At 47.3% G+C, this 24,822-nt stretch overlaps 1 protein-coding gene across 2 annotated transcripts; it reads right to left on the reverse strand.

Annotated features, from left to right (window-relative positions):
• Window positions 1-666: 666 nt before the first annotated feature.
• LOC144151699 (ubiquitin-conjugating enzyme E2 Z-like) lies at window positions 667-23,024 on the reverse strand. 2 transcript variants are annotated; one of them, XM_077682821.1, is made up of 9 exons: window positions 22,935-23,010; window positions 22,093-22,129; window positions 12,123-12,195; window positions 8,932-9,119; window positions 7,378-7,489; window positions 6,355-6,479; window positions 6,190-6,280; window positions 2,809-2,981; window positions 667-959 (listed from the first exon to the last, which is right to left on the reverse strand). In XM_077682821.1, the coding sequence occupies exons 1-8, from the start codon at window positions 22,984-22,986 to the stop codon at window positions 2,829-2,831; spliced, it is 831 nt and encodes a 276-aa protein (XP_077538947.1). In that variant the 5' UTR covers window positions 22,987-23,010; the 3' UTR covers window positions 667-959; window positions 2,809-2,828. The 2 variants fall into 2 exon arrangements, with proteins under 2 accessions (XP_077538947.1, XP_077538946.1); XM_077682820.1 differs by having other exon boundaries at window positions 674-959; window positions 21,851-22,129; window positions 22,935-23,024.
• Window positions 23,025-24,822: the final 1,798 nt, after the last annotated feature.

Genomic DNA, 24,822 nt, shown 5'->3' on the forward strand with positions numbered 1-24,822 from the left:
TAAACCAAAAGAACGGCAGCAATGAACACGTGCTGTAGGAGCAGAGCAGGTGGGGCCGCGTTGGCTCACCCCGTTGTTTTTCCCTTTTCACCGTGACCCCTTAGCGAGCGAGCGCCGAAAAATGCTAGCACCGCCAAACAGGGACCGGGGAAGGAGATAGGCACAGTTTTTGTAGTCTGATTAAACCATCCTTGAGAGTTAAGCAGCACAGCGGCACCGCTAAACGTACGCAACTCGTTCACATGAGTCCAGATTCGAGTTCGTGAACAAAACTTGTGTGCACTACTATACTCACGACTGCACGTACTCATGAGTGCAAGCAATCGCAAATACAGTACTCGTGAGTACTGTGTACTCTACTTAGGTCTGTACTCACTCATCATTGTATTCACTTCTTAAATCTGGGTGTGTACTCACTCATCATCGTACTCATTCATGAGTTTCAGTACCAATGAGTACAAATTAGTGTACTCACGAGTGAGTACGCCGACCTATGGACATCTGTGCAATGGCAAACCACTGTACACCCATGATAACGCTGGCTGAATAGAACTGCACCGCTACGCCAGTTCATATGACAATAAATGGCACAAACGCGTACTGTTTTTGTGCCTTAATCGCTCCCGTGTTCCATACCTGTGCCATGCACCACTTTGTACACTTCTGGCAGGGCAGTTGTTATACCACATTTGAAACGGTTTATTAATACACCCAGTACAAATAGTGAAAATAACGCCGTAGAGTGAAGAGGCAAACAGTTCATTCCACTCAGGAGTGGCAACACGACAACTGAGGAACACAAGGGCATAGTGGGGGAAATCAATGTAAGGACGCTTTCAAACCGGTAACACATTTGTTCTTTGGTAGACGCCATTCTTTCACTCCTTATCTCTGGATCGCTCTTGAGATCTTGCAATTGTTTCAACATAGCCTAGTGAAGAAGCGGGCCTCTTGCTGAGCTGAAATGACCATGAAGATAGCGTTAATGTACCAAGTTTAAAATGAAGATATAGAAATCGATAAGTAAAAAACGTCACTCGTTAACCAAAGTTCTGCGGAACAATACTGCCGTGTTTCGACGACAACGGCAAACACAGCAACAGAAGCATGCTATGGTCCAAGGTGAAGCTCCCCTGTTTGGTATAACAAAGTGTTGACAGATGAGGAATTTGTGTACTGGTCAGATGATATAGTTGAGCCATGTAGCGGACGAGTGAAAATAAGAATTTTAGCACAATTGTTTGTGCTGGTGTCCTAGTTCGCGTTTTCTTGTCGGTAGCCCAAGAATGCATTGCAGTCATTGCTTTTACCGAGATCATCATCATCATCATCATCACCAGCCTATCTACGCCCACTGCAGGGCAAAGGCCTCTCCCATTATTCTCCAATTACCTCGGTCCTGTGCCAACTGTGACCAATTTATCCCCGCAAACTTCTTGATCTCATCTGCCCATCTAACTTTCGGCCGCCCCCTGCAACGCTTGCCTTCTCTAGGGATCCACTCTGTTACCCTTAATGACCACCGGTTATCTTGCCTTCGCAATACATGCCCTGCCCACGTCCATTTCTTCTTCTTAATTTCTACTAATATGTCTTTAACACCAGTTTGCTCCCTGACCCACTCCGCTCTCTTCTTGTCCCTTAATGTTACACCTATCATTTTCCGCTCCATTGCCTGCTGAGTCGTTCTCAATTTAAGTTGAACCCTCTTAGTGAGCCTCCAAGTTTCTGCCCCGTAGGTGAGTACCGGTAACATGCAGCTGTCATACACTTTCTTCTTCAGCGACAATGGTAGGCTGCTATTCATTATCTGAGAATGTCTGCCATATGCACCCCACCCCATTCTGATCCTTCTAATTATCTCTGCCTCATGGTTGGGATCTGGGGTCACAACTTGGCCTAAGTAGATATATTCGCTTACCACTTCCACTGCCTCGCCACCTATCTCAAACTGCTGTGCTGTCCCGAGGTTATTGATCATTACTTTAGTTTTCTGCATATTAATTTTCAGGCCCACGGTTCTACTCTGTTCGCCCAGTGCGGAAAGCATGCTTTGCAATTCGTCCCCCGAGTTACTTAGCAAGGCAACGTCATCAGCAAATCTGAGGTTACCGAGATACTCCTGTTTAAAGCTGCTTGACACACGTTTCAAACATCGTCAATACCTTTGCCCGGTGAAGTGCTGCAGAATGTTTGATGCGGATGTCTCTTAAACAGCGGAATACTCAGAGTTAGGCTTGTTTGCAACCTTTTCCTGCGCCTATTTGTAAACCCTGAAATCCTTCCCTCCGCTTTTGCGGGTCACCGCTAAGATTACGTGTCACTGAGCAAGAACATCTTCTACTGGTCTACTTATTTCTGCACCGGCGAAAAGCAAAAACGCCCGTGTGTTCATGATTTCGGCGCACATTAAAGATCCCCAGCTGGTCAAAATTAATCCAGAGCCTTCCCCTACAGTGCAGCTCATAACCTGTGCAGTTTAGGTGCATTAAACCCGATAATCAATCAAACAAAAAATCAATCAATCAATCAATTTTTTCTGCACTGCCGCACAACGAAAACACGCCTTTCTTCCATGGTCATCTGCAGTCGATGCTGAGACTTTTCATGGATTTGTGGCGTGTAACATGCTTATGCCGTCTCAGATCCTTCATTGTTTGATTATAAGGCACCTTATCATGAGTCCTGTCGCAAGACATGCATGAAACATGTGAAACGGAATTCGGGATGCAGCCGGGCCCGCGGCTCCTTTGCCACTCACAGTTACGCAAGTGCAAAAGCTGTTGACAAAACACAGATTAATAATACCTGACTTTTCTGTTCTTTGACTAGATACAGCTAGGACCTGGCGCTGTGCCAGTGGATGTCAATTCGTCAGCAGTGGCAATTTCGTTGCGGTTCTCGACGCGCTCCTTTAACGTTTGCAGCCTCTTCAGCAGCCCATTGTAGTCGAACTTGCACTTCTGGAGGCTGAATACATCCTGCAGGACCAAAAAACAAAAACAGTGCCTCAATGCGCATGACTAATAGGACCACTCCGATTGTAGAAAATAACGCAGAGAATACGTAACACGTATACATGCAGTTTATTTTTACGAAGATAAAACTGTTGACTCGGATGTCTGACGACTAATTTTCAATTAGGTGAAGACTAAAAGTATCAGAAACAGAAAGCTAAGCAAAATGTCTCGCCACCTTTCGCTGTCGCGGTGGATCGAGCTGAAGCAAGCGCTGCCTACGAATACGGCTTTTAAGTAAGGGTGTGCGAATATTCGAAACTTCGAATATTCGATTCGAATTTTTTGGTATTCGATTCGATTCGAACGACACTTTTATTGTTCGAAATATTCGAACCACCCAAAACTAAAAAAAAAAAAAAAAAATTCAGAGCGTGTCTGTATCGGTGTTTATTTACAGTGGACTCTCGATGATACGATTCTGGGGGTGCGAATTTCGGGATGATACGAATTTCCGAAAAGTCCCGGCGAAATTGCATCGTTTCCAATGGGAAAAATTTCGGCTGTTACGAACGGACCTGCGCGGCCCGGCGGAAGATACGAACGAGCCGGCGAGGCACCCGACTGCCGAACGAGCAAGTGACGGCTCTCGCTCCCCTGTTTGTCACTTTCTCCAGAAACGGCCGGGCTGTTGTTTTATGCTCGCGAAAACGCTCTGCGCACGCCCAACGCGCTGACACCGCCGCAAAACCACCCCCACGCTGCGCGCGGCGCGGCCGGCGGAGTCAACATGGCGTCGGCTCCAGCCGCGAAGTGGCGCGGGTGCTCGAGCGACCGCTTCTAACCGCTCTTTAAAATGCGGCTCAAGGGAGACACGAAGTTGCTTGTGCGGTAAAGGAGCTGATAATGCATGCGAAAACGGTACTATAAAACATCATCCGCGCCGCTAGTGAAAGCGCCCATAAAATATTTGCCGGAGTGCTAAGCCTAACCATCTCCGGCGGAGCCAAGCCGGCTGTTTCGATCTCATCGCAAGTAGTCAGGCTCCTCCATTCTGCCGCGCGCGTCGTGCGTCATTTTCTGACCGAGGTAGGCGCTACCGCGGGCGCGAAATCGTCGATGTGGGCGTGAAAATACAGCGCTCGCAGAGCCGAGGCGAGCGAATCGCGTGCAAAAACGCACCATGCGGTTCACGCTTGGCTGTTGCGGCGTGTAGCGAGCTTGGGCACAGCGAGTGAGGAGACGAGCGCGAAGCTTTACGTGCTCCAGAAAGGACTGCTTTGCGACACGGGGGTTAAAAAAAACAACAGAAAAAATCACGAATTTCTTCATGCGAAAGTAGGAAAAGAAATAAACGAAAACTTTTTTCAGCGCTAAATTTTTTGGTCTGTGTTGGTTCATACGAATTTCGGATGATACGAGTATTTTTCGCAGTCCCGCGAGATTAGTATCATCAAGATTTTGCTGTATCAGCGCGCGGCAATGTGCACGGGCTCGGGCACGCCAGCTACTAGTGTCTCAAGTGAGCGGCTGTTTTCGGTATCTGGTAAAGTGGTGACGAGAAGGAGGTTGTCACTGCTCCCCGAACATGTCGAGCAGTTAACCTTTCTCCATGTTAACATTTAAGTGAGTGCAGACCTTAACCTGTTGAGTGCAATGGTATTGTGTAATTCCTAATTTTACTTTGTGTGATTTGTTGTGCAATAAAGTTGCAGTTTTTGTGTCTCTAGATGGTGAAAACATTAATTTTACAAAAAACAATAAGTATTCGTATTCGAAAAATATTCGAAAAATATTCGATTCGATTCGAACTTTGTTTTTATTATTCGAATTCGCTTCGAAATTTAAAAAGTGATATTCGCACACCCCTACTTTTAAGTTTCCCATTCCATAAAAAAAAACTTAACAAAAGAAGTAGGAGCATGCCCGTACACTTCAATTCAGCGCTCCGATTCATCTGCGACAGAAAACTGCGGTAGGAAAGCGGGCAGTACGCCAACCTCGCTGAATGTCCCAGATTTCTGGACACCATGCGGCAATTTCCGCAGCATCACACCGTTTTGCTTGCTGATACCATTTTGCGAAAAGATTATGCACCTATTCTTGATAGGCAGTCTTCAAGTTGTCAGCCGTCATAAAATTAAACACAGACATTTTTTTATGATGTCGTGCCACGCTGTCGTTGCTGTCACGCCGGACGGCCTTGCTTGGGGAACACAAGACAGGTGTCGCGTAACTGGAGTCTCGGATAGGTGACCTTTAAAAAGTGCAAAGGCTCATGGGTACGTCGTCTGCTCCTGCCACTTCCAGTTTGAGATTTCTCCTTCCCTCCGTACACCAGCGGCTTTCACGCGCGTGCGTGCGTGTTGTTTATTTGTCACAGAGTGCTTACCTTTCAACAAAGCCCCTAGTAGAATTAATCGTTGTTATTCATTAAGTTCACGATGCATGAGCATTGTTTTTTGTCGGTGGAAACAGATAAACAACACTCACACACGCGCGTGAAAGCCGCAGGCGTATGGGAGGCCAGGAGAGCTCTCGAACCCAAAGTGGCGGGGTTCTGCGGGAGCAGACAATGTACCCATGAGCCTTTGCGCTTTTTACTGGTCACCTATACTGCGTGCGCATGCACCTGGAAGATCGAAATGACGCAACATGGTGCTGCATCAAAGGCAACCATTCCGTGGCGATTGGCACCCAGAAAGCTACAACAGGCCTAGGAGTGAGCAAGATGTGCACGTGTATAGCGCTTATCTATCATCGGGTAGGCGGCCAACCTGAAACTAACGGCTGCCCACTTGCTAGAACTGCCGCAACAAGTTGCTGTGATTATGAAATAATTTCTCTTTTATGATGTTGCTTCAAATAAACATGGCCACATGCTACTTGTATAAAGTCAACGGCGTCGCACGAAATACAGTTGAGAACTAAAAATCATGTCCCCTTACGTCAAACAACGACAATGGTTGAACGAGAAGCTTTCTTGTGGCAGGTTCTTTGGTTGTCGTCTAAGTTTTCAAACCGTTCCAATCATGCCGAAATGGAGCAATCGGATAGATTCCGGCTCGATAACGCAAAGGACCCAGCTTTGTTTCGGGTCACGGAAAGCGTTTTTTTTTTCTTTCACTTCGGTGTTTTTGCGTTACAGAAGTGGGAACACTAAAACTTCGCTTAAAAATGATAAATTTCACTGGAACAGTAGGCAGAGGGAGAGGAAACGCAACGTACTAACCCATATGCTGGAGTGTTTCTTATCCCGCTCAGACCTGGCAATGTTTTCGTAGGTGTCGTAGTGCTCGAGGAAGCGTTCAAAGATGACCTCCCTGCATGGATGGAAATTATCAGTATGAAGGCGCTGAGAAAGTTCTTGCACAACGCGCCTACGCCTGACACCAACCTTAACGCCGACGGTAGCGGGCACGTTTCCAGGAAGCACGATTCCACCACACTGCACACGGCCACTCTGATAGTTTCGTGCTGGATGATGGCATTGTAACGTCTTGATGCAGATGAGTCTCCTCGCTAGAAGTTAAAAAAAAAATGTAGATCGTTAGACACACGTGAGCATCTCGCTGCTTTCATTGTTCAGAAGTTTCCACATAACCTCACCGTCGAACACATTCCACCATCCTTTGATGTCTACTCAACCCTGCATTAGCTACACACTCCATTTCACGGTATGCATCAAAGGTGACAAACAGCAACGAGACCCGCAATCCCATGCTCAAACCCCAGCGCCCCCACCCAGACCGGACGTTGCCCCGAGAAATGCAGTCTGAACAGTAGAGACGACTAGTACAGCCGCTCATCCGTGGCGTAGCGCGCGCTGGCAGACACTGCCCGAGCTGGGAGCACCTGAGGGGTTCAGTGAGTTCGAAGTGGCAGGAAAAAGCCACAGGAGATGGGCTTTGACTTTTCCCTCCAGAAAGCTGCTCTGTCTGCGCGCTCTCACCTTTTTATTTCCTCTCTGTGCTCTTTTGTCACCTGCTCTGTTGCAGTACCACGCGAAAGTTTTGCCGACATGTGTTATCTATTGTGCACGCAATAAGAAAAACTCATTTGAAGCAAAACAGTTTCAGTGATTCGTCTAAAGCTTCTAAACTTCTAAAGCTTCTAAAGCTTCGAGTTGTAATATTTCAATATTTCAACACCAATAAAGGGATGCGTGAAAGAAAACGTGAATCGGTATTCCGTAGGTAACGCTACTTAAACGAAGCCGCCGCTTCCCACGGCATAGCGGGTTCAGGTGATTAAAACATTACACGCGAACATACTTGCCATTGTCAGTTACTCCTAGCTTTTTGTAATGGTGTGACGGCATTATATGAGCTTTTCTGCCTTTCCTTATACTGTTTTTTTTTTCTCAATGTGTTTGTTACAAATATAAAAACGAAAACCAGACCATTGAGGATTGGCAAACCTTTTCGAAGCCTGGCTCGTTGGCGAAAGGTGTATCGTTCATCAACGACTGGATGGACACCAGCAAACTTCCTATGCACTGGGCGGCACTCCAGGATGGTCCGGGCCAGGTTCTACAAAATTCAGAAAAAAATTACCTTGAGTCGGCATTGATAATAAATTTAGAACCAAATGTGCATGAAAAGCGAAGCTGTAAAAACTACCTCAGAAACATGCGTATAATTATTTTCTCATCCCTTGGAAATGGTACTGATTATGGCTTTGCATTTATTCAATAAATCTGGGAAGGACTAGAGTTTTAACCTGGCAGTCAAACATGGGCCGTTCATTTTGCTCTTGTAGAAGCCAATGTATCGACAGCAGACGATAATTTTGTGAAATAACTATAAGAAGTAAATAAAACTTCGAGTAATTCCTTCACTCTACGGAGAATTCCTTTTAAAGCCTTTAGTCGCAACTCAATTTCTTTGTAAACTGGCCAGAAACTGCGTTTTGCGACTTATTTCTTCCTTTCCAGCTGGGCAGTGTGAGAACTGTTACACAGTTACATGTAAATGCCCTACAGTATTCCTCACCAAATTGAATAATAGGCAGTATTTTTTACATGTTGCGCTGAGCATCAAAACCGCATTATGGAGGATAAGGCTGTGAACATTGGAACACCCCCCCCCATCATGTGTTCCTGGTAAAGATTATGTTTTCAGATTCAGACTATCTTTGAATCCTAGCCAAGTGCACGTGTCAAGCCCACCGAGACGACGAGAAACATTTCATGCCCACTGTCGCGAAATTCTGTCTCGACGCAGGTTCGATTCCAGACCTCGGCAGCCGCTTTTCTGATGGCGGTGAAAAGTGGAAACGCCCGTGTGTTCGGGATTTCGGAGCACGTTAGAGATTCCCAGGTGGTCAAAATTAATCCGGAGCCCTCCACTACGGCGCGCCTCATCGCCTGTTTAGCGTCGACACGTTGAACACTGCAGTCAATCGAGCAATGAATGAATCAATCAATCGAAAGTCCGTCTCGAATTCCTTCTGGAAATTGGTTTCGAATGCCAGGTTTTCTCCTGTAGAGCGTGCTGTAGAGCATGCTGCGGCGTGTGACACGAAGACAACTTACAATTAGTCTGTCATTTGATTGCATAAATCTGTCCAACATAAGAGAGGGCACCACCGCCTCTGCAAGAGCACGACTACTCCTCCCACCAGCGCTCCTCTGGCACCCAATCAGCGCATGCCGTGCCGGAAGAGAGACTTACAAACTTTGAATACACTTATACACTGCATGATCCCTCCCCAGGTTTCACGTTAGTGGAGATGGCCCGCGATTTTTTGCTAAAGCCGCTCTGCGAAGGTCATGCCGGGCACCTCGCTTCAGGGGAGTTTTTCCGTTAGTTTTCCTTTTTTTTTCTTTTTTTGCAAACGCCGATGAACTAAGCTGAAGCTTAAAAAGGTCTGTTGTTAAGAATTCTGCAGTTTTTACTCACGCCCCTTTTTTTTTTTTTTTCGTTTCTTCTTTGTATACTGCAACGAAACAGACGTGGGGAAATTCGCTCACCCCAGAATGCTGAGGCAGACTTTGCCGCACGCATAGAGGTTCGGGTTGAAGCGCACGCGGCCTCCGTCCGTCGTCATGAAGCGCACCCTCGGAGGGGAGATCGGGTAGTCCGGGGGGCACTTGATCAGGAAATGGAAGAAGCCACCCTCGTACGGGGTGTCGAAGGGGCCCACCACCAGGGCGTGGATCTGCAGAGGACGCACGGGCATGCTGGCCTTAGGGCAAAGCCTTCTCGGGAAACCAATCTACAGGGTTGACTAGGATCTGCTGATGGCATCGTCTCGCGCAGCAAGTCCAGAAAGCACAGGGAAATGAAGTTGCAGCAACTGCATTCATAAATCTGCCGTATGGTTAGAGACGAATCCGGAAAAATTAAGGTTAATGTTTCAGATATGCAGAAAGATACTCAAATGCTTGAATAGGCTGAAGTGCCTTAAAACAAATTGTCAGTGCCGATTTGAAGCACGAGAAAGAAACCGACATGTACTTTGTCAGGACTTTGGGGCATTGGGCGACGATTCTATTGTAGTGATCCTTTATGCTACCTCTGCCATTCAGAAGAATGGTATAGAACCAGCGCATAGTGCCTGTGATAACTTACAGGTCAGAAACCCGGCGCTTTCCCACACTCCTTTGAAAAAGAAAATTCTTCGAGAGGTAAACATGGCGGATGCGAAACAGAATAACAGCTGTGAATGCACAACAGTGCCCCAATTCATTTGTGAGCGTGCACTAAGCACCTTACGTTGCTGGCCACTCCGTGGAATTTGAAACGTCGAAGCGGAAACTGAGTTGGTCACTCGGATCAGCCCTTTTCCCACTCGTTAAAGCTTCTTTACCCACAGAGTTGACTAAAGAAGCCAGCAATACTGAATTTCAAAGAAAAAAAAAAGCTTGTAAGGTTATTACTCATGTCCTGTTTTGTTAATGACTACAAAACGATTGACCGAATTGACGACAATTGATTTGGCCACCATGATATGGGTATCATGTGAGCGCACGTGTGCGTGCACTTTCAGTGGTCGAAAATTTACCGCCTGCGGCAGCAGATGTCCCTTACAGAGTTGATGAAGGCGCGTGGAGTCTGCTGAGATCCCCTGAATACCTGGGGACGCGCAACATTTGAGAGATGATGGTGTTCAGGTAGCCTCGTGGGGTATTCCGTCATGGCATTGTTGCCTGAGCAACCGGCAACAGACCTTGTTAAAGGGACAGACAACCGATTTTTGTGGAGTGCATGTTGTCTATCCCCCATGAAAGCCAGTGTTTTATACACTGGGGCAACTGCAAGGAATTTCTAAATAAACAGGCAGAAATAATTTTGATTTTGCACTAAAAATTCTGATGTCTGAGGTGGCGACACGAAAGGTGGCAACAGTGTCTGAGCGTAACACTGCGTAACACTACGTTACATGTCCAAACAACTTAGGGTTGCCACCTGCCCGGTTTCGGACAGGCCCGACCGGTTTTTTAAACAGCGGGCCGGTTGCTGGCCCATACTTAAAACCGGCCGTCATTGGCCGGTTTTTTTGGCCCTCGTGCTGTGATTATGTCCGTTTTGGTGTTTTATAAGCATCAATTCAACAACTAAGACGATAAATATGTGTCGACAAGCTGCGCAAAGATGCGCGAGCAGAGAAAATACGCGGGCGAGCGCGCTGCCTGAGATGAAGGGAGACTTAAGATAGGAACAAAACGACGAAATGCTGCCGCCGCGATCAGAAATTGCGGTTACTTTTCAGTAAAGCACATACAGAGCAATAACCAAGCTCTCACTCACTTTCAGTACAAATTAATGTTGATTTCTCTCTTTGAAAACGCGACAATGAATGGCGCCGCATGTCAAATACATGGCGTCTTTTTTAAACACAAATTGAATATTCTATATACCACGCCCCTCCCCCCCCCCTCACCGAAGGGCCGGTTTTTTTCTCGGGGAAAGGTGGCAACCCTAAAACAACTCCGTCGATTTTAAGGCGTGATTCAAACACCGCATGAAGGAATAGGAAAGACTGCACATTATTATTGTTGTTTTAGCCAGAGTAAAGTTTTGAAATACCTCTTTTATTTCCACGTGCAGTTAAGAGGGTGTAGCCATGCATAGCCTCATTTAGTGGCTCTAGGTGTAGCTGCACGGCTTGCCGTCATGGTTGCCAGCATTCCTTTTGGTAGGACACGTATGGCTGATAGATCTTAAAATTCCGATTTCAGGCGCTACCAGCAAAACCGTTTCGGATTAACGTGTTTGATGTGATGCCCTTTCATTTGGTGTTATAATGAAATATGCTCAACAAAAATCGGTTGTCTGTGTCCCTTTAAGACCTGCAAAAAAGACTGATGGACAGCTTGAAGGAGCCATGAAGACAAAATACAAGTTTGGTTTATTAGAAAGACTGCTTTGACCCGATAAAAATGATACCGATTTCATCGCAAACTTCCAAAAAATAACGGAGATATTAAAGAAAACATGTGGAGCTGTGGCGACTCGCTAGCCAGTTTCCAGCAACTTTTCCATGACGTCACAGAATCTTGTTTGGACGATTGACGGCGGCCGAACTAATCAATCGCCAGGACACATGACTGGGCGATTGTAGTGGGGCCGCTAGTTCCGTTTGATCGAATCACTCGAATGCTAACGTGCACCTAACCCACTGAAAATTATGTTTTTAGTGCTGGCCCATATGACGTCACTCGCACCGATAACACGTCACTGTGGCGCGAAATTTGAAAGTTCTTAAGTATTTCTTGCGTTTTTATTGGTTAAAAAAACCTCTTTCGTGGCCGGAATGGAGCTGAGTGAGGTACTGAAGCTTAACTCTTTAAAGTTAAACAAAGTTGTATTTTCTCTTCATGGACCCTTTAAAACCCAGGGCTAGCCACGACAAGAGTTCTGGCTGCAATAGTAGAAGTTGCCCGACCTACCAGTGTGCTGCAAGTGACTGCTTCTCATACCTGTGTCGGAACGGCTTGGCGAGGCGGTATAGTGTTTTTTTTTTTTCGTTTAGAAGCGCATCAAAACACTCGAATAGGTGGCCCAATGTTGTATCCTTCTGAAAAATTTAGGCAGTACTCACAACTTGAGTGTAATTCAAGGTTGATGGCTTCTCACGAACAGTGTTTTGACATTATTCCGCTCTATCGGCAGTCACAGAGTGGTAGCATCTCTAGCCTGATTTCCAGAATGATCTTACCTTGGTTATGTTTTGCTCTTCTGCTGCAACGAACACACCAGGTGGGGGCTGCTCATAGATGTCTTTGAGGTCCCTATATGATCAAAGAGAAATGAAAACACTTTAAGGGGTCCTGAAATACCCTCTTCCAGTACACAGGTGTATGCATGTATAAACAAATACAGCAATGTGCCAGCAATCACCTCCTTCGAGAATTTTGTTAAATCGTCGAGTAAGTTGAGAAATCGTAAATCAAAAACCGCACATTGTCCCACGGTGCACTGCCTCCTCTGTTCGCCATTCTCTTCACTGTTGGCGGTGCGCGAGCGTTCCTTCCAATCATGCTTCTCTCCTCAGGTACAGTGTACTAGACATGGAGGAAAGAACCTTTTCTTTCCTCCATGGTACTATAGAAGTACCTTAGGGGTGATGTCTCCGACCGTTTCCGGTTTTGTGCTCCGCTGACTACGTTTGGGTGGCTGCTATCGGTGACACCTCAAAAAGACAGTTTAAAGCGATGGAGAACACGTAATCACAAGTGCACAGGTTAGGAATGCTTTATCAACCGCACGGCGAGAATCGTATGTGTCGTGTTCTCTTTCACTCAGCAAACAACGCACTGTTTATCCGAAGCGCCGTCTCACATGTGGCTCCACCGGGGGGGGCCTTGTCTTACGGAGTTATGGCAATTCCCGCCGTTGGCATGTTAAAAAGGCCTTTTAAACCGGCAGAGAAGCCGTGCACGAAACGCGCCGATTCGGATCGCTGTATCAGTCGCGATGACTCCTGGGAAGCCAAAGAGCAACCAGCAGGGTCCAGCCGTATTAAGAAAGGTGCAATGCATGTTTTGTAAGGAGGAGCCTGGTAATACTAAGTTAATATATATACGAACACGACAGCGTGTCCGTGTGCTGCAGGAAGCGCTAATTAACCAAATTTAAAGGTGCCGCCGCAACCCTTTGAAGCTGAGCAGACGACGCTTCTATTCGCCGGAAGTACGAAAAAAAAAAGCCTTCTAATATCAGGATCTCTGCCTCGTGAGAAACGTGGAAGAATCTATGACGTACATGCGTTTAAATAGGAGTGTCCCAAAACACTCAAAAAAGGGTGGGAAAGGGACCAGTACAAACTTTGCAACGAAAATGTGAGCGTTCTGCTGCACGTAAACGTTGACAACCCAACTTAACGCCTACACTTGTCTATTTTGTGTGCTCAAAAGGCCTTTCAGGACCCCTTTAAAGGGACAAACAACAGAGCTTTGTGGTGTGCATGTCATCTAGCTCATATGAAAGACAGCGGTTGATATACGGGGGAAACCGCAAGGAATTTCCATATCAACAGCTAGGCGGGAATAATTTTATATTTGCACTAAAATTTCTAAAGTCTGGAAGGTGGCAACACGTAGTGTCTAGGCATGACACTACGTTATACGTGTCCAAACAACTCCGTCGATTTAAACTCAATTCAAAAACCGCATGAAGAAATAGGAAAGGTTGCACATTGTTGTTTTAGGCGGCGACACGTTTTTAAATACAGTAGAACCTCGTTGATAATAAAAACAACCCAAGGGAGGAACGTACAGTCCGGGAAAACATATTATCTGCTAAGAAACGTACTACAGGGAGTTTTCAGTGTTCACAATTGTGGGCGTAGCAACTGGGAAATCGTATGAACCGAGAACGTATCAACGGGGTTGTACTGGAGATTTTTTCATCTCACAGGCAGTTAAAAGTCGTTGCTGCACTGCTCACTGTAATGGTGGCCAGCCTTTCATTTTGGCGGGACACACACGTATGGCTGGTAGACCTAAATATTCCGATTTCAAAAGTTCTAGGGCGCTATCAGAAAAACCGTTTCGGGCTAAGGTGTCTTATGTGATGCCCTTTCATTTGGGATAAGAAAATTTACTCGACAAAATCGGTTGTCTCTCCCTTTAAGAAATGTGCACTACTTTATACAAGGACCCAGAAGGCGTAAAATGTAAACAGGTAAATTGCTTTGAAAATTTCATCGGAGAACATAGCCGCATAAACGCTTTGAATCTATCAGTTTGTCGATTATTAAACTTTAAATTCTATCAGTTTGTCGATTATTTTTTTTTTTTTCACTTGAGACACGAGAGGAAATAAAACCTTGCTCAATTTTGAGTCGGTGTGCTTACTGATAGCCAGAAATCAGTGGTGTAGCCAGGGTGGGGGCGTCAGAACACCGCCAGAAATGTTCAGAGATGCATTTCCCCGTCCCCCGTTTTTTCAGCCTTTCTTGCACCGTCCCTGTTTACACGCATCCCGATATATTAAAATGTACAAATGAAAATATGAAGGTTGTGTACTTAGTAAAGCAGAAAAATGACAAAGACAGTGTTAGAGCACAGGCTGTCTGTCTGTACTTTATCTGGCAAGATATAACTCCTCCGAAAAATATTTCTAGCTACACCACTGCCAGGAATGATTCAGAAAGTTTTCGTTCTGTGCATGAAATCACGTGGCCTGTGCCACTGAGGCACCTCTTCGGTAACGGCGATGCCGTGCCGCAATCGGTGCCAACTGCGATTAGTAATACGGATTGATAAAAGATAGGTCGCAATCTTATTGCTGCGTCGAAAGGTCCTAACTGCGCTCGCATGGCTAACCAGGCAACATCTCAAGAGCGGTGAGGTTGCTAACGGTGAAGAAAGGAACAAAGTCGTCCAAAGGTGTTTATACAAGGCGCTCACGTAATGGACACAGGCAGACGACCACGGCTACACTGAGTTAGCTGTGAAATCCCTCCTGACGGCACTAATATTCTGGATGTGGACCTTGATATAACCGAAATGAAACTGTCCAATGAGAAGACGCAGTAGATTCTGCTAGGAGCATGCGCAATGGAATACTCCTAGGTTTCCCTCTACGTGAAAGGCATGGACCAGTGGGTAACAGATTATCTGGATTAAGATTTCCGTATTTCAGTGTGCAGGGGCATCAGAAGGCTCAAGTGACTGTTTCCCACCTGCTGATGGCACCTACCATCACGGAACGTTTAAACATTTCCAAAATTACATGGACCTTCGTCGAACGGTCCCGGTCTCTCGGGCAAAACTCGGGCTATGCGCTTTGAGCTGACTAAGGTTCAAAATGAGAAGCTCGAGACATGATATCGGGAGGCTGTTTGGCTAAATTGCTATGCATGAGGTCTACCATTATGCCAGACTACCACATTTTCGAGAAGCAATGCATGGCCGCACGAAGTGTGCATCCAAGGACCGCCGCCCGCTTACACTTTGGGGCAAGTGCCTTGTTCTCGCACATAAACCAACATCATCCAAAACGTACCATTACATGTTCCAGTATAACAGGACCTTCTCATTGCAGGTGGGAAATGCATTAAGAGGAAAACTAACACCCAGTGCTACGATTGGAAGCGTGTTAACGCAGCCATGACCAACACAACAGATATACGGCTTAGAATGGGTGAACCCTGGAAGTCGGAAACACACACTGCTAGCATTGTTGCAAGCACTGGACACTGGCGCCACCATCGGCTTACGCACCTCCCAGGTGAAACGCCTTCCAACAAAGAGATGGAACTATGGAGCATTGTCGTTGGCATCAGGTAGGCTTGTTACTTCCATTAAATTTCTTCTCTCTCTCGTTACAAATTGTAACGCTACAAATGTAATGCTACATTAAGCGAATATTTAAACTTGATAAAGCGGTCGTGCTCAAAGCGGCCGTGCTCACGGCTTCGAAGCTGCCAAGCAGCGGATAGGCACTAAGGATGCTGCAGCACCAAAGTGACCGAATGGTCAGGAAACGGCGCACTATGTCGTTTTCAGAACGCACTTGTGAGAGTAGTAGCTGTACGCGCAAATATGATCATGGCAGTGCATCGTAACTCTTTCTTCCCATTGCTAGATTTCTTGCAAATGACATCGATTAGCGATAAGTTCCAGGGATGCCATGTTTTTGCAGAGCAACCCGCCAAATGAGCCCATTGTCGACCAACAGAAGTAGTCCAAACAGCCAAACCATAAAAATTCGTAAAATTCATTTCGAGCGTTTATTTACTCAGATGTATGCCGCTATTGTTCGGTATATTTACAGAATGAGTGCAAGTTCTGCAACAAAACATCACTGGTTTGGAGCACAAACTGCTGCACTAGAGTGCATTTCTGTGAGGTTGAACCACTCCAAAAAAATCTCGGATGGTGTGAAGTCTCACAACTAGGGTGTACTAGAATCCTTCTAGTACACTCTACTTACAACACTTGCCGTTTCTCGTTACTCCAAACTACCAAGTATTCTAGTTCACTATAAGTCCATTCGATACAGAAGCGATGCACGGCAACGGTGCAGAGAAATTTCTGTGGTGCCGATGCAGTGCAGAAGCGTGGTTCTGCGGTGCCGTGCACCACAGCTGCACCGTCAGCAGCGCCCCTGCGTGTTTACAATCAAGCGAGGTGCAGGCATAGTCGTAGAGGATTCTTTCTCTATGGCATAGTCGTCTGCTAATCATCGTCACCTGTTGTCCTCTACAACTGGATGTTTACGGCCATCTGGGTTGCGCCTACGCATCATCAACGACTCGAAGTTTGTCCCGTGTATCTTCGAGCTACACGTACATTTTCACGCGGTCACCGCAACTGCCAGTAGCCGCCTGCCAACTCGCAATGCCCCAACTACAGTGCGCTTGTGGCACCACATTGCTGCACCTCCTCCTAACAGGTGCAGCAGTTCTCTGCATCGCGGTGGCACCGTGGCTGCACCGTGAGCAGTCGAAGGACACGGTGCACGGCACCATTCCTGCAGCGGCGAATCGAGCGCTTCGGTGCAGTGCACCGTGCACCGGTGCAGGCGCTGCATGGAATCGCGTCTGAATCGAACGGAGCTTATACTCCAAACGTTGCATGCAGGATGCTCTCCAACGTATCTAGGAATATCGGGTTCCGCAAGTCAGTTTGCATTAGAGTTACTACTAAAAGCTCGTTCAACCAAAGCGTTTCGAGTTGGGAGCGTGAGCAGTGAAATAGCTAGTGGGGCCGCAGCGGAAACACTCGGATACCAGAGCTGGTTTGGCACCAAGGACAATCTTTCAAAAAATGGTGACGGAGTCGTCACGGAGGTCAAGTGTGCATTGCAGCAAGAAGTATTCCGACTCCATTGCAGGAATATTTGATGCCGGAATGAACATCCCGAAAGCCTTGAACAGTGCATCCAAAGAGAAAGGTAAAAGTCGCCTAAGGTGCGCGGCGCCGCGCGCGCGCAGGCCGCAAAACGCCCTTTCGCGGCAACATTTCTCTGCCGCGCAAGAATGGGTCTGCGACCCATTTTTGCGGGAAGGCGCTTTGCGCCCAACTCAACGAGCCAATCAGCGCCTGGTTCACGTGTGCTGCGAGGTCAGTGCTCTCCAAGGGAAGCTCGCCGGCGCGGAGCGCACAGACCCGTTCCTCCCCTGCTCCACCGGCTCTCGGCCGCCGCCGCCGCCGCTTTTGCGCGCGCGCGCGCGCGCTCCCAGTAGTGTGGTCTTCAAAAAGCGGCGGCGTTTCTGAGCGCGTGGCCGGCGCGAGAGTGAAGACGTACCTTTGCTTTTCGCACATGCGATCTTAAATTAACTACACCGCTCACGAATGATGGTCTTCTTCTCCTTGCTAGGGGGAGACTTTTGCAAGGCGTCACGAAAACCCTTCGCAGTCATCAGGCTCGAGCATGCATTAAACGTCTCTCCCAATAGCACATCCAAATAGCCAATCAACAATTTTTGCCCCCTACCACAAAACCAAGTAGCCAAATTTGGCTATTTATCGACCAACACGGCAACTCGCATTAGCTCCTGCCACTTAGCACAGACGCGTCCATTCCACCCCCGCCCATCACCTACCCTGTCTCTGTTTCGCTGTCCCATTTTCTCGCGCTCCTTGCTGTACCCCTCTTCGAAGCGCTTCCCCCACAACGCACCAAACAGCCACCGTTTCCCGCGTTCTTCTCCTCCTCATCTATCCCTCTTGCCCTCCCCCCCCCCATTCGCATCCCTCTCCCTCCCGAGCTGCCTCCCCAGTCTTGTGTCACGTGAACCGCTCGCAGGCCACGTTACCGGTGTCAGTAGACATTTGCGGGGCCAGGCTACCTTCTGTGAGGCTACCTGCAGATGGTTCGGTGAACCACCTGCAGGTCACGTTACCCACTTGTTACCCACTGGTGAGTGAGTGATTGATCACCACAGGGGGATATCAAGTCACCCACAGATTTTCGATTAGCAATGGCCGCCTATATCATGCACACCCCTCCCCGCAGCACTTGTGACTGATACGGCCGTGTGTAGGCCGTGTGTAGACCCAAAGTTTCCGTGCTCAGCATTCATAATCTTTGGGGTCGCCCCTTCCCAGACAAAAATTTGAAGTGGTTTTCGAAGTGATCCCACTTCATCCAAAGTGGTCCCACTTGCCTTCAAGAGGGATCTGAAGTGGTCCCACTTGCCACCAAGTGGGACCTGAAATGGTGCCACTTTGAGGCAAGTGGGACCGCTTGCAAGTGGTGCCACTTGCAAGTGGTCCCCCAACAGGTACCACTTTGTTCAAAGTGGGAGCTGAACTGGTCCCACTTGCTGCAAGTGGTCCGCGAACAGATACCACTTGCTTCGAAGTGGTGCCCGAACCTGAGGTCCCACTTGAGGTGAAATAGTGATTAAGTGCAGCACTTCTACTACTTCTACAACACTGGTTTTGGTCATAACCCCGTTCCCTCCACTACCCCCTTATCCCGAAGTAGCTTTTCCCCCACTACTCTCTTATCCCGAAGTAGCCAATGTGAATGTCGATCGGATAACAATTTCAGATTGTTTTATTCCATACTGTGGAAATAGCTTTCGAAAATATTCACAGAAAAAAATCCGTATATTTAGTTGTTTTTTTTTAAATCTCATGCCACACACTCCACTCAAAGACATCTTACTCGCTATCTAGCATGGTAGAAACAAATTTTTTCAGGCGGCCGTAACATTGCTGCCGTAGCGCAGGTGTAGTACATTGATCAAAATGAACCGAGAAGAGAGTTGCAACCATCGACACATCTCGCGATAGCGCCGCTCGTCTCAGCCCATGTAATCGGCAGTAGTTGAGGACTGTGTTTGCACACCTACTTGAGGTATAAATGATTGAATAGCTAGTGCCGGCTAGTGCTATCGCGAGCGGCTGCTCCCAATTTATTTTGCAAAATGAGCGGGAGTGTTTTGTGCGGCAGTTGTTAGGGTTGGTGTCGTATTTAGATTATGTGATAAAGTTGCAGCTGTAAAGCTTAAAATGAGGGCTAAACATGGTTAAACGACGTCAAAAATTTGTGTTATAATTTTATTGCAAGGCATATACCATATAAAACTTCTTATTAGCCTTTTTAACGCGATTCATGAACCCCGGCGGCAGTTTCGTACACATGCAAAAACGTCACAAAATGGCGTATGTTGTGAATGAGACTGGTGAGCGCGGTCGCCTATTCAGTTATATTAGCGTGCAACCGCTGTGTTTTGTTTCTTTGCGATGTCGCGCATCGTGTTTATAACAAGTGCGTCACCTGTGGGAAACGCAAGAACTTCTGCGCCGGCATATGTTCCAAGCTCATATCTCCGCACAAGGCGAAGTGACAAGTGTGCGGGTTTGACTGGTCGTACTAAGAGGTAGGTACCTTTCTTTTCCCAATGAAACTGTGACGTCTGGTGCCGGATGCTGTCCGACGCTTTTTAACATTGTAGATTTTAAAAATGAGGTCAACGAGCTGCGCTTTTATTAGTGTAAGCCACGTTTCGTGGTTCAAGTGAAGCACGTGCGTGCGGGAGCCGGTGTTTGCTGGCGCCTCGTAGACTTTGTGAAGTCTCCCCCCCTACCCGAGACTGAATTCCGTGCAGTGCGCCTCGCAGGTATTGTGCTCGCGAGACTGGCTGCCGCCGTCGTGATCTTCCGCCTCGCGGCCCGAAGGCGGGCGTCGTATATGCGTGCCGTCCTCGTGAAACTCGGCACCCAAGTACTCGCTCGCCAACGCGCCCCGACAGCGTGCGCGTCGACCGGGTGCTGGCGGAGTGGTGCGGGAAGAAAAGTAGTCAAGAGATCAGGACACAGGAGGTGTAGTTAAATAGATGGGAATTTACTGAGTGGAAGGGCGATAAATTAATATGCGAGGGCAGGAGAAAGAGTTCGCACCGTGCGCTGGCGAGCGAGTATGGCAATTTAACGACGCCCGACTTTGTTGGCGAGCTTCACGAATACGGCACACATACCGCGACGCCTGTCTTAGAGCTCACAGAGGCATAGAGTTCACAAACGTGGAAATTGAAGGTAAAATGCGCTCATGCGGCCTCGCAGGGAATTAACATAGTCACGGGGGGGGGGGGGGGGGTAGATTTCACAACGCCTACTGGGCTTTGTGTTGTTTGTTGCATTTGTATTGCTGCTAATTATTAATAATTTGATGGTTATGCAACTTCTGGGACTGAAACTTTGAAGGTAAGGAGTGCGCGAGAAATTCGATAGCCCCGTGGAATACTTTTGTTCTGTTTTATAAAACTGATCAACGAGCATTCATATTTCTGCGGTTTTTGAGTGACCAAGTGATCACGTCGTCTTGGAAGCTCGCTGATTAATTGTAACGTGACCCAATAGATGCGATAGGCCAACATCCATTGCATCCTAGGAAGGATGGAATTCCAGCGAGATATTGTGGTGATTTTAGCTAGGCAAACAATGTCTAGGTGAAAATAACACTGGAAAGTAGAATTTGTCAGTACGAAATTAAATAATTCCTGCTTGTAATCATCTTTGTCCCGCAAGAAAAGACCAGTTTTGTAGCTAGATGTTCAGCTAAAAATTCCAGCAATCCAGCTTGTGTTGCAAATTGTTCTATCTAGGATGCAGCTACTACTTCAGCTAAAAAAAATTCTAGTTGAGATACTTCTAGACAAATGAACTTTCTGGTTCTATAATCAAGCTAGAAATGGGAATATTTTCATCTGTGTACAGACAGATTGGTGTACTATTTACACCTGTGAGGCATTAAATGCACTTGCTTTAAACTTGTTACCTTTTAAAAAACTAAAAAGCAGCTTAGCCCTGAAAGAGTGGCTACAAGCATTGGTAAGCAGCAGCATTTTTTTGCATGCAAACATGTGCCTAATTATGCTTTCCTTTTTCTTTTTTTTTTAGGAACAGCGACCCACTGAGCAGCAAGAACCAGAGCATTCATGAGACATTATGATACAATTTTTACGATGATTAGAAGGAAATGCATTAACAGCGGGACGAACTGCAATGTCTGGTGTGCCATTTCTTTCTGTTTGTCCTGTTCTTAGTGCAGTCCTCCTAATCATGCGAGACCAACTAACCCTTTAGATTGCTTTGATCTTGTGTAACAGAAAATTCAGGACCTGCGAGAAGGCAAGAAGTACCAGTTGTAATTTCTGATTGGGTGCCTAAAATAAATCGTGCAAACGTGTAAGCAAAACTGTGATTTTCTTCGCACCGAAGGCCTCCAGCGTGCCACTATCAAGTGGTCCCACTTCCCAAGTGGTCCCACTTCCAAAGTGGTCCCACTTACCAAGTGGGACCACTTTAAAGTGGGATATCGAACAGGGACCACTTGGCAAGTGGGACCGCTTGCCAAGTGGGATATCGAACAGGGACCACTTGGCAAGTGGGACCACTTGCCCAAGTGGTCCCACTTGCCAAGTGGTCCCTGTTCGATATCCCACTTTAAAGTGGTCCCACTTCAAATTTTTGCCTGGGTTACCGTCGGGTCCTCTGCAGGCATTGCGGAGAAGGAACCTCGTGCAGGATCTGAATAGGGTCCCAGAGGTGGTGGTTCGAGGACGCCTTCTTAGTTGCCATTATGACGCACGCTGTCTTTCGCTGATAACACCAGCCAGCAGTTGGAACACTATACGATGATGATGGTGGTAGTGGTGATGATGATGATGATGATGATGATGCTCCTGGAAGACCACGTATCCAACGAGGGGATCGGCCACTCACCAGTGGTTGGAAAGTTCCCATTTGTGCATACAAGGCGCTGCATATATAAAATTTTAAATGATGTATACTGGCAGTGATGACAACGCTGCGCTTCAATTCGTGCAGTGTCTCGTGACGTAGAACACGCCACTGTACGAAAATCCACGTGCGAGCACGTGCGAGTACAAACTTCCGAGGCCGCCAGCTATCTTCGGAGCGCGAGATTTTAAAGCGCCTGGCGAACGTTCTAAAATGCGAGACATGTGGATGTTCTGCGGCCCATTACCCTCATAACTTCGGCTCGCTTTACTGCGAAGTATGCCTGATTCTGTTTACCTAGACTCGGTGCTGGAGCACCTCCGGTACTCATGGAAGTGCAGCATAAGCCAGTCGCGAACTTGCGAAGTCACCCTCGATCGCTAGCTTTTCACTGTCGCGTGCCAGATTTAAATTATTACTTTCACCGCTCTCCTCTGGCCCCGTCGCCGCTGTGCGCATTCTGCAATGAACCAGAAACGATTGACCATTTTTTCTTCTCCTGCCAACGGTTCTTCTCTACAAGACGAACATGCAGAAACCTTCCACTGTCTACTACACTGATTTTGTCATTCGGGGCGAAAAAACTGGCCTTCTGCCACGGGGTGCTTTGCCGTGCGTTATATTCATTCATTCTAGAATCAGGCCGTCTGCCGAGTTAGATATCATTTGGCCCTGCTGGAATTCCCCTGTCAAGTCTATGCGCGCTTAGCTCACTGCTTCGTCTGTCCCACATTTGCATTCATTTGTTTTTTTTTACATAGCTTCTTAAGATTCCACTCTAGGTAAGTTAGTGAGAAACTCTGCAGAGTTTCTCATTAACTTACCTAGAGTGGAATCTGGCACTAGCGTCAACGTTATTCTGCGAAAGCGCCCCATATCTGCATGGGTGCCGCCATACAACTTTCTGTGGATACGGAGGGAGGGGGAGGGGGAAGCTAACTGCTGTGTGTTACTGCGCATAGTTCCCAATAAACTGGTTTCGGTTTCAGTTTCGGTGTGACCGATACGCATTTGATACAGTTCGTTTCTTCGCATAAGATCCGTAGTCGAGGGCGTTGAACCACGATCACCGAGCATGCAGGCATATTGGCGTCTCCTTCCACACGCTTCATTTGTTTGTAAACACAGGCCAACGCTTTGACTGGACACGGCCGCCCGAGCGGCCGTGAACTGGAGAACGCAGACCGACCGTGGACTCTGTATCGTTCAGAAAAGAAGTGAATTTTGTAAGCACTGCAGTTTTGACGGAATGCGCTGATCTTTAAACTCTTCTGGACCTCAAAACTGGGCAGCACCACTAGCATGTGCAGCGTACTCACATAGAGAGCAGCATGCACACATGCATGCATACGCACACGCTCGCTTATGCCGGGAAACTGGCTGACCGAACGGATTGCGAAAACGACGGAGAGTCCCAGTTGCATCAGTCTCACATGGGCGTACACTTTAGAAACCAATCGCTTCGTTTGTTTAGACAGCGAAGCTCTACAAATTCTATGCGGAGAATGAAGTGGCGAGCTGCCGAAAGTAGTCGACAAGAACGCCGTTTATTTTAGTTGTTTTTTTTTCGGGAGGGAACCTTTGCGACGCTAGCGGCGAGAGCTGTAACCAAAAATATCCAAAAATTTAAAAGAAATGCTCTCTGTTTTATATATTCTGCCTAAACATTTAGCCGGATTATTAGTGCGTCTAAACCATATGAACTAAATATTCTTGAATTGCCGAGGTTACCGCCAGCCAATTATTTTTGTTGAACTATTTCTAGGTGCGCAGCAAAAAGGCGTGGTCCGGCTCCGTAGCCTTTGCTGCATTGCCACAGAAAGTTGTCCCCAAGTTTTGTACACTGTAGCCACACTAGCCATACTAAGGTGTGGCTAGTATGGCTACCTTCCAGCCACCTTATCCGGGAGCAGTTTTTCGCACTTGATCTCACCCCCACTCCTCTCTGCGCGTGTGCCCCGTTGCTATGGCAACAGACGCCCGTCGTCTGCTTCCAGGCAGCCGCGGCGCCAAATTCAAACGGGAGGGCGCGGTGGTGTCGCACGTCGAAACGCGCCGTAGGCAGCGAAGCGTAGTCTCCGCATATCCGATCACGATTATTAATGTGAGCGTCAAGCGCAACTTAGCGCAAGGCATTTAGTGCGTTTAGCTAAGCCTAGCGACGAACAGCTGATCTGGCGATTCGTGTAAAATTTCGATATGTGCAGGCTGTGGCTAGGCTAATCGGCGCTAGCATGAGCTTTTAGGGACGAAGCCCCTTCGGGGCTGGAGCTGTCGGTGTCTCATGTCGTCGTCTCATGTAATCGTCGACGTAGTCACGGTACTAAAACACCAGGACACTCGTTTACGCCTCGCGCTAGAACGTAACGCGTACTATAAAAGAACACACTGGGACACTCGTTTTCAAACGCCTCGCGCTAGAACGCTTCGCGCTTCAAGCAAACCTGTATACCGCTACCCCCCAATGGTTTCTGCTCAGTGGGCAAAAACTTCAAGGTACCAAGAATACATTTATACACTGCATGCTTCGCTCCTCCCCAGGATGGCCCGGGATTTTTAGGGCTGGGCATCGATTAAAAGGAAATAATCGTATTAATACACAGGCATTAATAAATTAATTGATCGGTTAATCGGTTGGTGGCAAAAACTACATTTCGAGTTCGAAGCCTTTTTTTTTCCTTTGCTATGGGGTCTTCCACACTGAAGAGTCAA

Source organism: Haemaphysalis longicornis, unplaced genomic scaffold, assembly GCF_048455015.1.
Source record: "Haemaphysalis longicornis isolate Haplotype H1 unplaced genomic scaffold, Haemaphysalis longicornis Haplotype H1 scaffold_9, whole genome shotgun sequence".
Lineage (NCBI taxonomy): Eukaryota > Metazoa > Arthropoda > Arachnida > Ixodida > Ixodidae > Haemaphysalis > Haemaphysalis longicornis.

Excerpts from the sequence above, each read along its gene's own strand:
- LOC144151699 (XM_077682820.1), bottom strand. The coding sequence starts at position 22,113 with ATGGGAACTTTCCAACCACTGGTGAGTGGCCGATCCCCTCGTTGGATA. Across the intron at positions 7,490-8,931 it reads GTCTGCCTCAGCATTCTGGG|AACCTGGCCCGGACCATCCT; the intron begins GTGAGCGAATTT and ends TGAATTTTGTAG. Across the intron at positions 2,982-6,189 it reads AGAAACACTCCAGCATATGG|GATGTATTCAGCCTCCAGAA; the intron begins GTTAGTACGTTG and ends TTGGTCCTGCAG.